The sequence below is a fragment of the Astatotilapia calliptera genome, chromosome 1 (genome assembly GCF_900246225.1).
Source record: "Astatotilapia calliptera chromosome 1, fAstCal1.2, whole genome shotgun sequence".
NCBI lineage: Eukaryota > Metazoa > Chordata > Actinopteri > Cichliformes > Cichlidae > Astatotilapia > Astatotilapia calliptera.
Genome location: NC_039302.1, coordinates 31,852,685 through 31,865,791, shown reverse-complemented (window position 1 = coordinate 31,865,791; position 13,107 = coordinate 31,852,685). Strand labels below are relative to the sequence as shown.

Below are 13,107 nucleotides of genomic sequence, written 5' to 3'. Positions count from 1 at the left end.
TAAGAGATAAGGAAGAAAGATACAATCAGCATAGCCTTCTTAAAAAAAATGTCATTTGAATTTATTTATTTGGTCATGTAAACACGATTAAAAAAAATGAGATTATATCTTGTTTATTTTTTAATGTAAGCATTTGTGACCTCTTCGTTCGATTGTTTTCTAGCAAATTGTTTTCTCCTTCAGGTACGATGACTGCGAAAGGGAGCGGAAAAAAATAGCTGTTCCCATGTCAGAGCCAGCTGTGTGATTGTGGGGAACTAGTAAAAACATGGCAGCACACAAGTGTGAGCAAGTGCCAGTAGTAGGAGGATGTGTTTACTCTGGCTAAGGTGTGAAAGACACTCTGCTGATGTGTCTACCAGGCTTATCAGAATGTCTCATGGCTGTAGAGGCCAGTGAAACGTTGTCTCTGAAGCTAATATTTAAATTTAATCTCGTACTGACTTTTGCGCAATTTGACCTATTTCTGCAGCCTGACAGCGTCTTCCTGCTTGGAGAAGAAGTTACCTGAGTCGTGTTGGCCAGCTGGATTCTTTGATGTTCTGTGAACGTCACTTTCTAACAACTAGATGAAATTTACTGTGCACCTCTGGCTGACCCCTCCGGTTCCAGCACTGTTTCACACGTAGGGTGTAAAATGTGCTCCGCTCACATGCCACCTCACCCACTGACACACACACACACACACACACACACACACACACACACACACACACACACACACACACACACACACACACACAGAATCTAACAAAATAGCTGTTATTGCCGCATGAATTTGGGACACATAGGACTAAAGTGATACTGCTTTTCACAACTTTGTTTTTTGCTATGTTTAACTGCCTCTGTCAACTCCATCAATGCCATTTGGATAATAATGAGACCTCTGAGTTAACCTGTGAGCTCTCTAAACCTATTATAACTAAAGCAGCTGTGGCTCTTGAAGAAAAAAACAGACTGACATTTTTTCGGCACATTAGAGTTCTTCATCCTCAGTCATCATCATCATTTTCTAGTCTCTTTGTAGGACTCATTTACTCCTTTGGCGCCCTTGCATTGCAGCTACATGGGTGTCCACACAGAACCATGAGTGCACCCTATAATGACAAAATGTACAGTATGTCATTCAGACCCAAGCAAACCCCCACATGCCCACAGTAGCAAAAAGTGTAAATCTAGGTTTATAATGCCTTGTGGATGTCCACATGGATAGTTGTAGACACCACAGATAAGTAGTTACTCTTATAATATTAATTTATAGTCCACTTGGGAGGACTGACTTGCAGTGTAGTGTAGACCATGATTGTGAAACATGCGGCCTGACACCCAGAACCTTCGCAATTGATCTGCAATTTAGCTAATGCAGTGATTCTTGGAATTTTTAAAAAAGGCTTTTAGCCTTGACCAAATTTAGCAAAATGTTTTTGTTCTGTCACCCAAGTGAATTGTGTGCACTGCCATTGCGATAGCTGATACTCATGTTTCTGCTTATAGAGCAACATCCATTGAATATTCTTGCAGACTGTTTCGAGGAAACCTATTTTAAACTGGAAACTGTAGCAGGCCCTGGGATTTGTTTTTAGGTTTGAACATGTCTAACATCTCTACAAACAAGAACGACAACAACAAAATTCCCCCCAAAACCAAACCTATCCTCTATCAGTCCAATGATATTGTGCAATTTAATCTTTCTTGAAGATATTTGGTGTTTCACAGTGAAGGAGAAATCACAGTAAGACTAACCTAACCCTGAAATTGTGTATCTGAGTATCAAGAGAACCTGAATTATCTAAAACCCTTGAGAGCCATAATAGTCGTGAACTACAGAGTTGTGCACAGTGATATATTTGCTATAAAGTTTTCTTTTACTGTTGCTCCTGAAATGAGTTTCACATCAATGAGATAAAAGTCAAAATAAGGTAGTTATGCAAACTATTTTGCTATGCATGCATGTATAATATGTTTGATTTCTACTGTGTTCTACAGTGATTCATCAAATTTCATATCTCTTATCTTTTTTTAAAAATTTTTATTTGCTATGTCACTACCAGAATATCCAAAGAATGATGTTATAAATGATGTCAAACTAGCTTTTAGTCCAAGCAGAGGGAACACCCTGGAGGTCGTGGTGGGGTTGAGGGAGGCACAGACAGGTGGCAGGCAGCCCAGCCTCTGAGCCTTCTGTGGGTGGGCATCCACCCAGAGGTGCCAAACTCTCAGCCAGGCTCCCACAGCCTCACCTTGCTCAGAGTGACTGGCAGGGTCGATCAGCGGGTTCAAACCCAGTTCACTCTGCCCGCAGCCTGACATAGCACATACCTATCCATCACTTTCAGAGCTCAGGCCACAACAGTATCATATTATACACTTATGTCCTTTTATCTGTCATATTTAAGCCTTCTGGAGCTTCCAGCTCGTCAGTTTTCTAGTCAGAACAACTGAATGTGCTCCCAACTGGAGGACACTGTCTACAAACATGTATTTATTTAATTACCTGCTTTACAGCATGCCAGTTCTCCATCAAGGAGAATACACCATTGACACAAAGCCAACTGGAAAGAACAGAATTAACTGCTGTGTTGAACAGGGTTTGGATTTATGACAGCTTTGATGTTTAATAGATGATTTAATAAAGAGCAGACAGTCCAACACAGACAGGAAAGACAAATTGCCTCCTAGCTCAGAAAAGGGGATGCATCCAACTGGAAAATGCTGTGAAAAAGCATAAATGCACAGACTCAGCATTCACAGACAATCAGTAAACATGTCATGTTGTTTTTTTTAGTGAAGTTGTACACTCGAATAAAGCCTGAATGTTTTATTATTTGGAATAGGTTTCAGATTTAAGATGCCATATTTTTTTAAGACACGAATGCAAAATTTAAAACTTTAGTTTTTCACTAAAATGGGAAATTTATCATCTCTGTTATGTTCTAAATCTACCCCATAAAAAGCCCTCAGTAGGGCAATCGTTTTTATTTAAGGGGACAGAAGGCACACCGGTCTCCCCTTTGGGAGATATGAACTGGGGAAATGTTTGCCTTCTCTTTGAATATATTGGAACTAAACTGTGCTCACCTGGCCTTGCTTAAAGTGTACAAACACATAAAAATAAATTTCAAAAACTTGACAGAAATGTCTCTTTCCAAAAATCTTCCTTTAGTTAAACATCCACAAACTTACTGTGAGCCATTTAATGCAGGAATTATTTCTACCAGCCTTATCCTTGAAGAAAAAGCCATGTATCTGTATGTGTAGAGAGTTTGTGGGTCTCACCCATCTCTTGGTTGGTGATGTGTAGTGGAAAGACAATAGTTCGTACGAGAAACTGTTCACAGTATGTGTGTATTATTCTAAGTACATTAGCCAAAATTTACGGAAAGATAAATTCTGTTTAGTTTTTCAAATGTCTTAATTTGGTACTTTTAGCACCATAAATCAAGTATAATCTCTCAAAAACTTGACAACTCACATCAAAAATAATGGAAATTACAGACCAGAGGAAAAAATAGAACACTTAAAGGGAATTTTGGGGTGAACTGTTCCTTTAATACCGAGCCTTTTCCAGGGAAAACACAGAAAGACTGGGGACACAGAGAGGTTACCAGCGACTATATTTTCCAGCATTCCTGGTTCTCACTGCTGAGGTGTGAAGTGACGCCTTCAGACTCATCAGTTCCCATGAGTGTGAAATAATCACACCTCAGCTTTAACTGGATAACAGAGGTTCATTAGGCTCCATTAAACCTCATTAAATTAGCATTTTAGCCATTCAGGACATAACTTTTCTTCCTTGAAGCACATAAAAACAAGAGCAGCGGTTTCAGTTCACCGATTGAGGTAAAGACAGAAGAGGATTGGCGCTCACGCCTGATTTGCTGTGACAATAAAATGATCACACAGGTGAGAAATGGTGGGATGTAAAATGAAGGAGATGAAGTGAAGAATAGAGGACGCTGTCAGGTTCAAGGCTAGAGAGAGGTGAGGAGAGGCAAAGACCTGTTGAAGCAGCACATCCACTGTTCAAATACATGCCACACATGATTAAAACAACACACAATCCCAGACTCTCGATTTAGCGTTTTCATTCTGCATGCCAGCTTTTAATATTTTACTTAATGTCATTCATTAGTGTTGTGTTTTAAGACATAAACAATATTTATACCCAATTCAAACCCTGCACAGACCAACCTGCTACATCTGACGTCAAAATGAATCAGATAAAATAATTTCCCCCAGGGATCAATAAAGTATTCTGATTCTGATTCTGATAATAGGAGCAGTCTAATATCTGGGCTTGCCTCAATTGGTTTAAATCCATAAAACATGCATTTAGGCATAAACTGCACTTCATAGAAGAATTTAAGAGCTGATCGCACAGGGTGTCGGGGTTTACAGCCTCATGCAACATATTGCTTGGTTGCTGAAATACATGTTTAAGTGTTTGCATTATAAAAACCTGTTCTGAATGTATGAATGTTACTGCCAAACTGTAACTAAAGAAGAACCCAACTTTGGAAACCCTAACCGAGAATTGAAAATGGAAATGGAAAGCTAAGTGGAAACTATAATATCAGTACTATAATAACTCTGATGTTGAATCAGATTTAGAAAATGTTATTGTTTTAATACTATCTATCTTTAGTACTATCTGTCATGCAGCTGTTGAAATTTAGCTCGTTGATAGATATTTGCTGATAATGGATCAGAATCCTGATTAAGTTCCACATACTTCTAATTTATAGTAAACGTTGACTTTTCTTGGTACTTTTGCAGATTAGTGTGAAGTACATATGCACATAACATCCATCTTCAGGAGCCAATGTAAAAAACTGTGGTTAAGTCAGCATACAGGCAGGTTTTTCTGTATCGTATATCATTGCTTTATTTCTGCAGTGTATGTCTTCTTCACACTCTTCTGTCATATTGTTGAGTGCGCTGACCTTTTCGCATGTTTGCTTGTGCGTGTGTGTGTTTGTTAGCAAGTGAATGTAAGAAAGAGAAATGAGATTATTCCAAACAAATCCCTTAAACATGTGCAAAATGCATCAGGTCTGCTGCAGGGACAAAAAGCCAAAAAACCAAAATCTGTTTATTGTTTTCAGAAGGAGTCAAAATTCACACGTCGACTGCTGTAGCTCTGGGCTTTCCCAGATTCAGAGAAGAGGGAGAACCAGAGGGAGAGGTACAGAGACAGGGTCCCACTCATGATGTGTGTGTGTGTGTGTGTTCAGGGGCAGTAGCCTCTGCTTAGACAGTGATTGTGAGAATCTGTGAAGGTGTCACTTCGCACCTCTGTGGCCTGGCCTGGGCTTATAAAGCACTGGAGCAGAGCTGAGGAGCACTTAAAGCTTTCCAGTCTCTCCGGTCACACTGTTGAGACCCTTAAACACAACATGGATACCTCCTCAGTTCCTCACCTTGACTACAGTCTGCAGTACCAGTGGTTCTCCGACTCGGACCTCTCCAGCATCTCCTCCCCAGAGACACTTTCTCCTGTCCACTCCATGGACTCCAGCCTCTCTCCTGGCTACCAGCAGCTCCCACAGTGTACTCCCAAGGGAGCCAAAACCGGTTATTCCCAAAGCCTCAAGTCCTCACCGTGCTCCTTGTCCGGACGTGGGCGCAGGACTGGGAGGCCCACTCGGATCCGGAGCAAGCAGAGGGAGAGCGCCAGCGAAAAGGAGAAATTAAGGATGAGGGATCTGACTAAGGCTCTACATCACCTCAGGTCCTACCTCCCACCTTCAGTGGCACCTGCCGGACAAAATCTGACGAAGATAGAAACCCTCCGACTCACCATCCGCTACATCTCCTACCTCTCATCCCAGCTGGGCCTCAGCGAAGAGGTGCTGTTTCAGAGGAGGGAACGAGCAGACACCTCAGTCAGTGACACGTCATCCACTGACATCCTCAGCTACTTCCAGAGTGCTTCCACAGGAGGACAAGTGACTCAGATGCAGAGCCAGAATCTGATCCAGAGCAGCCTGTACCCAAAACCATGTCATAGCCAGAATACTGTGCTGCATTCTGGGAATTGTAGTATTGGAGTGGATCAGCACCACAGACCATACAATGAAGCTCCCCAGAGAGATATGAGCATGGACGGTATCCTACAGTCGCCTCCAGTGCCACAGCCTTCCTGTCAGGTTTGTGAATATTAAATCAGTCACATAATTCAGAATTCACTGTTTGTACAACAATTTTTTTTGCATGTTTCTAATACTAATATATCTTCCACTTTCTTCAAAACAGATGTGTGGCAAAGACTTCTGCACCCCGCTGGTTCCAAGGGAGTATTGGGGTTGAACGCTCCAATCTCTGTGTGATCCTCAGCAGAAAAAGACAACAAACTTTACTGTGTTTACTGCCTCACTGTGAATCAAGTTATTTATTTGAAATAATCATTCTAATTCTATCTTTTATTTATTTTCTCCTCTGAAAAATTCCATGTAAATATTGATATGACTAACAGTTATTTTTCTATTTCTGTATACCACTATTTATAATAAACCATTTAAATATAAAATATCTTGTCCGGATTCGAAGCTTCTCTTGCACAATACGCCAGTCAGTTTCTTTCATTCACATTTCATGTGCATGGATGAGGTGTGCACATGTGAAAAAGGAAAGACTGCAATAACACACAGCTAAATAAAATATAAGTGAGCGCACTTTTGACAATAAAAAACAAACATGTATGTTTGTGGTTATATTTTGTGTTCATTCTTGTATAATTTAGTACTGAGAAACTATATTAAACATGGAAAGCAGCATGGAGCTCTGGGGATTTACCAGAGGGCGCCCTCTGCTGGTAACAAATACAGAGGAGAAGAGCCCATCTCCCACACTCATTTGTAGCTGTAATACTTTGAAAGGAGCATATATATATATATATATATATATATATATATATATTGTATGTAACAAGAGCACTGGACCAGCTGGTAATAAAATATATAATATTTCACAGACCTTAAAAAATAATTTTAGATGGGAATTTTTATATTATATTATATTATCCATCCATCCATTTGCTTCCGCTTATCCTTTTGAGGGTCGCGGGGGGCGCTGGAGCCTATCCCAGCTGTCATAGGGCGAAAGGCGGGGTACATTATATTATATTATATTATATTATATTATATTATATTATATTATATTATATTATATTATAGCACTGGTTGAGCTTACATTCATTTGGGTTCAGTATTTGTTTGTTTCATTTCAGTTTTGTTTTGTTTTTTAATATTTAACAAGTTTTTATTATGGTTATGGTTAAGTTTTTATTACTTTTATTAAATGTTATCTGTAGGCTTTTTAGGTATTATAACATAGTAGATATTTGCCATTAGCAAATATAACTCATATATAGCATTATAGAAACATAGAAAGTCATGTACAGGTACTCCAGCTTCCCCCCATAGTCTAAAAACATGCATGTTAGGTTGATGTGTCATGGCTGTCTGTCTGCGTTGCCCCTGTGACAGACTGGCAACCTGCCCAGGTTTACCCTAAGCCACCTGGGAAGGCTCCAGCTGGCTGCAAAAATTAATTTAACTTATATTTTTATAGGGATAAGTATGTTACGTGAACTGTGCCACATTGAATGGCATTTATAGCCTTAACTAGTTTGCAAACACATACAGAAAAATATCAATAACATAAAAAGAAAATGATTTCCATAACAGCCCCTCACATCTTCCAGTAGATGACAATCCATAAATAATCATTACTTTTCATATGGATTTATTTCTCTTTTATTATTTTAGCCGTCATCTTCAAATTGAATCATGTTATCTTCATATCTTATTTACTTTTGCTCTTGTATCGCTCTGTCATCATTTTTTAGGTTATGAACACCAGACTGTAGTGGTGTAAGTTTGAATTGTGCTGTTTTGATTTCATTTTTTAAACTTTGCTTTAATTTCCCCGCACAACGTCTGTGTGTACAAAAGTTCTTTCTATATGAAACTGCCTGGCCTTATATTTGAATAACAGTTGTTTTTGTTTATTTCACATAAATGAGAAAAATAAAAATTTCATTTGAATATTACAAGTTCAGTCATCTTTCTTTAGTGCAAACACACACATATACCCTGGAAACTAGCCTTTCCAGAAGCCTCTTAAAAATATCTCTGTTGGGAGGCTAAAGTACTTGAAGAATCTCCACAACATGTCAGAGATCAGTCTCTGTGACTGGTTATCTAGTTTTCTTTTAGTGTATCTTTGTTAATGGGGCACTGCAAACACAGAGAGGTTCCTGGCACCACTGAGTCTAGACTAGGATCCCTCCCTGCTCTTTCCCTTTTCTTTCACCTCATGCCCTAATTACCTGCTAAGCCCACCGAGAACACTTTAATATTCATAGAGAATAGTGGATCTGCATATCAGGCTGGAGAATTAGGCCCCAGTGTTTCATTTGCCACCTACATGTGCTTCATTTGATATGCGAGCAGTAAGCCTAACACAAAGCCTAATATTCTCACTGAGGTCTTTCATCGTGGTAGAGTTAATAAACTCTGGGCTAAAAGGGTTTGGGATGAAAGGGTTAGCACCGCTGTGCTGATTATTCACTCATTACATGTGAGTAAACAACATCAGAGCTAATGTGGATTAAGAGAAGGAAGATCCTCTTTATCACCGGCCTGGGAGGGAAGAAGACAGTTGACAGCCGGGGAAAATCTGCAGAAGTTCAAAATGAAAAAGAAATTAATGAATAAAATGTGAATACAGAGTTCAAGCGCATATATATATATATATATATATATATATATATATATATATATATATATATATATATATATATATATATATATATATATATATATATATATATATATATATATTGTTACGACCCGGCTCAAAAGCCGCAACATAAAAAAAAGGAGATGAATAACAGAGTGTGGGTGAGAAGAGGTTTCATCCTAAAATGGAAAACCAGGTTGGCTAAAATGGCTGGTGCCACCAAGGCAAAGACTAGTGCACTGCCGGAAAGCTTGCCTCAGGTATGCTTTTATCCACACCTGACTAGGTGTGGCCAATTAGCACCAGCTGAAAACACTGAGACGATTAAAAGCTGCAGAGGGACGTAACACCTCCTCCCTTAAAAGGGTTCCTCTAGGACCCTTAAATTTATTAAAAGCCCCTCTGAAGCCTTCAGTTCCTTGACCCACAAACCTGGAATAAAAGTTAAAGCTAACAGAAGCACAGTGTTCACGTTATAGTTGGCATCTCTAAGCATGGATGGGCATGAGGATTTGAAGTTGCCACACTGAACAGACAAAAAGTAACATGTGACCAACACAAAGGAGCACAACAGTCACAAACCCAAAATGATTACCTGATCTGCTACAACACACAACCAAAAGTAGCAACAAATAATCATAACTAAGTGATCTGTTGTCTCCACCACACAAACAGTCACATACAAGTGGCCCTATACCACAACAAGTTACTTTAATCCAAAAAGTTCAGTAAATCAAGCGTACTAGTGACCAACCACAAACTGGAGAGCTATGGCCACACAATGATCACATCAAGGGTGGCTCAGCACCCCACAGTGTTATTGCCATCACCTGGCCAACAACACTCACAAGTGATCCAACAAAATAGCCATATTCCCCACAACACTAAAGGTCACAGCACAAAACACTCACCTCACAAGGATCTCATTAGTATCCATCCACACTGACATATGCACACACAGGGTGTGCACACAATGCCAACTTAAAAACAGCCTACCTGCCTCAGCTACAGACCATAATCATGAATGGTCTCAAACCTCCTACCAAGTTTGGTGCCACTGATTTACTATGTGCAACTCCCATCCTAAAATGCTAAAAAACAATAAAACTTTACCTGTCTAGTCTTCAGTGGTGTACCGGGCTCGAGGCACCTTTAAACGCAAACTCAAGGATAGGCAGCAGACCGGGGTACAGTCTCCCATCAAACCCTGAAGCGTACCCCCACCCAGGATAGCCACCAAACACAATAAACTAAAACAATAAAGCAAAACAACAAACAAGTGCTTCGATGGAAGGGCAGCACAGCCACCCAGCTGAAACACACTAACTAAAGGGAGTTTGCACAATTACAGTGACCACCATCACTCACCCACTTAAAAGCAAAACAAACTGACATTCAGTCTCCACTAAAATGTCCAAGTATCCCGGACGAGCCCCCACTTATGTTACGACCCGGCTCAAAAGCCGCAACATAAAAAAAAGGAGATGAATAACAGAGTGTGGGTGAGAAGAGGTTTCATCCTAAAATGGAAAACCAGGTTGGCTAAAATGGCTGGTGCCACCAAGGCAAAGACTAGTGCACTGCCGGAAAGCTTGCCTCAGGTATGCTTTTATCCACACCTGACTAGGTGTGGCCAATTAGCACCAGCTGAAAACACTGAGACGATTAAAAGCTGCAGAGGGACGTAACAATATATATATATATATATACATATAGCACCTTTGTGTGCTTGTGCTAAAAAAGTAATTTGTATGTAACAAGAGCACTGGACCAGCTGGTAGTTCATTCGATATGTAACAGAAACACATGAATGAATAATAAAACATATATAAATCCAAACATATATAAATGCAACGTTTCTCCCACTGAAAATGCTACGTCCAGATGAACAGAATCAACTTTTGGAGATTTACTTAACTGGATGACTGAGCATGCATCAAGACATAAATGCAATGTTGTTTTTAACGGTGACTCGTGGCACAGGGTCAAAGGTCACTGTAGTCTTTAGTTGCGTACACTATGTCCCTTGTCTTTTCCTCAATAACAAATAAAAATTCATGAGGACTTAGAGAAAAAAAGGTCAGCCCCAATCAACAGAAATTTAAAATGCTTAATGTAACGTGCTGTAATGAAATTGCACTGTTCTGAGGGTGAACTGTAAAAAGTACATCTAAAATTTAAGGTTGCAACTGTGCCAACATTATCTTCACATGTGCATTTGCCGGTATGTGTGTGTTTTTACAGACTCTGTATGCAATTTTACTTGTGCCAACCTGTAGTGCTTCCCCTCTTTTGAATGTTGTCATTATGAACGTTGTCCTGAAGTGTTTTTGTCTTGTCTTTGTTATTTGATTACTGAGTCACTGATTTCATCACCACCATGGCCACCACGTAGATTTTGTTTCAATGGAACTTTTCAAAAATTCAATGAAATCTTCTACACGAAATCCCAAGTATTGTGCTATATTCCACAACAATAAGGACAGGATAGGATTCATGACACAAAACTACAAACTGAAATTTAAAGATCATTGTTTTATCATGTTAATAACTGAACTGAACTGAACTGAACGGTCTGTCAGTATAGTTTTGCTACAACTAAAGTACAGTTGTACAATTGTTCTACAAAGAAAAGAAAACAGAAGGCATGTAAACATAATTTTGGCACTAATTTATTATGCACCTGTCTGTACTTATTGTGTTGGTGAATGAGGAAAAATATTATCCAGAGAAATCATAAATATATAACAGTGGTATAACCAGTTGTTACAGCGTCACGGAAGTCCTCTCCCGGACTTATTCCTTCTTCCAGCTGTGGACTTTAATGTCTCTCATTTCAGTATAGCTCAGAAACTTTATTTCTAAGCAGATATGATCACATTAATATAGCATTCATAGTTTACCCAGTTTTTGGGAGTTCGAAATATATCCACACTTCAGCGAATGATAAAATAAGATGGAAAACACAACAGTAATTTATGTGAAACACTACAACTCCTGCCAGTGATGTTGTGATGGTGTCTTGCTTTGGATTGTGGGATGGCATTATTCGCTTTCTTCTGGAATGAATAAATACCGACACTCTGTTCATCTAGATCAGATGTCCAACTCATATTGTGGCTGTCACTTTGATACTTTATTGTTCCCTCATTAGGAACCTTCTTAAGCACAAAAGACTGCAATGTTTAAGTGAGCTGACTAGCTTAGTGTCTCCTAAAACCCTTTGAAGCTTAATTAATTTAAAAAAATCAAATCAAGTTTCAAAATAACCAAAGTTGACCAAGTTCTCAAACACATTATTCAATAGGCAACATCAGAAATATGTACAAAACAAAAAACATTCAAATGTAAATATAAAAAAAAGTGTTTTCTTTGAATTAAGGTGGCTGTTTTTCTTGGGGAAGTTTGTTGGTGGGTGCTGTGCGAAACGGGTTCGCACTTCCTAGACATAGGTTTCACCTCTGCTGCAGAAAAGGAGACAAATGTGACGCGCTGGTTTGTGGGAACACTGCTCAGGACTCAGATCCATGGTTCATGAGTGAAAACAAACCCACCAATGGGCAATTAGTGAAGGGATGTGATTGCGTGAATATTATGTGTTTGTAGTTATAGGTGTTATTGAGCATAATTAAGATGAATTTCAGATATATACTGCACAGCAACATGAAAAAAAATATCCACAATAATATCATACCTGTTTTTATTGTCTTGGCATTACTTCTTGACGATCCACAGTTTTACCTTCCAGAAGCACTGAGTACTGCTGCTGTCCAAACAGCTCAAGGTGCAAAATCCTCACACCTCACAGCTGCCCAGACACACTTCTTCCAGCCTGACCTCTGTTACCACATGCCAGAACTAAAAACAGTTAGTAATACACACAACAGCTACATCATCAGCATTTTTTTTAAAGTAGGATCATATTTTGAATGGTCATTCAGTGAGCATCCATGAAGCAGAAATGCTGCAAGTGAACATTTTTCCTTTTGTGGAGAAATTGAGATGCGCTTTTGGTAACATACACATTTGCTGCTTCCAATCGGTGCCTTTGGGTTTTTTAATAAAATTCTAAGATTCAAAGAAGAACTTGTGACCCAGGTACAACCCCAGTCGTGCCAGGGTCATGTTCCCAGGCTGTGGGAGCATATAGTGTGAACCTGTAGAGTTTATAATGACCACGCAAGTTGCCAGGTTACACCTTGTGCTGAAGCATGCCAGATTCCCATGGGACCCCCTAGCCTAGGTGTCATCTGTGGTCCCAGAGTTTCTCAGGACCAGAGGTGGCTGTCAGAGGTGCAACCTCACACCTCCCACCACATATATGGAGCAGCCTCCATGTACCTCCTCAGTATCCTCTGCCTG

General features: G+C 39.5%; 1 protein-coding gene across 1 annotated transcript; it reads left to right on the top strand.

The window, feature by feature from the left end:
- The first annotated feature begins 5,370 nt into the window (after window positions 1-5,370).
- On the top strand, window positions 5,371-6,374 carry LOC113024156 (mesoderm posterior protein 1-like). The gene is made up of 2 exons (XM_026170982.1): window positions 5,371-6,149; window positions 6,256-6,374. Exons 1-2 carry the CDS (start codon window positions 5,397-5,399, stop codon window positions 6,307-6,309), a joined length of 807 nt encoding a protein of 268 aa, XP_026026767.1. The 5' UTR covers window positions 5,371-5,396; the 3' UTR covers window positions 6,310-6,374.
- Window positions 6,375-13,107: the final 6,733 nt, after the last annotated feature.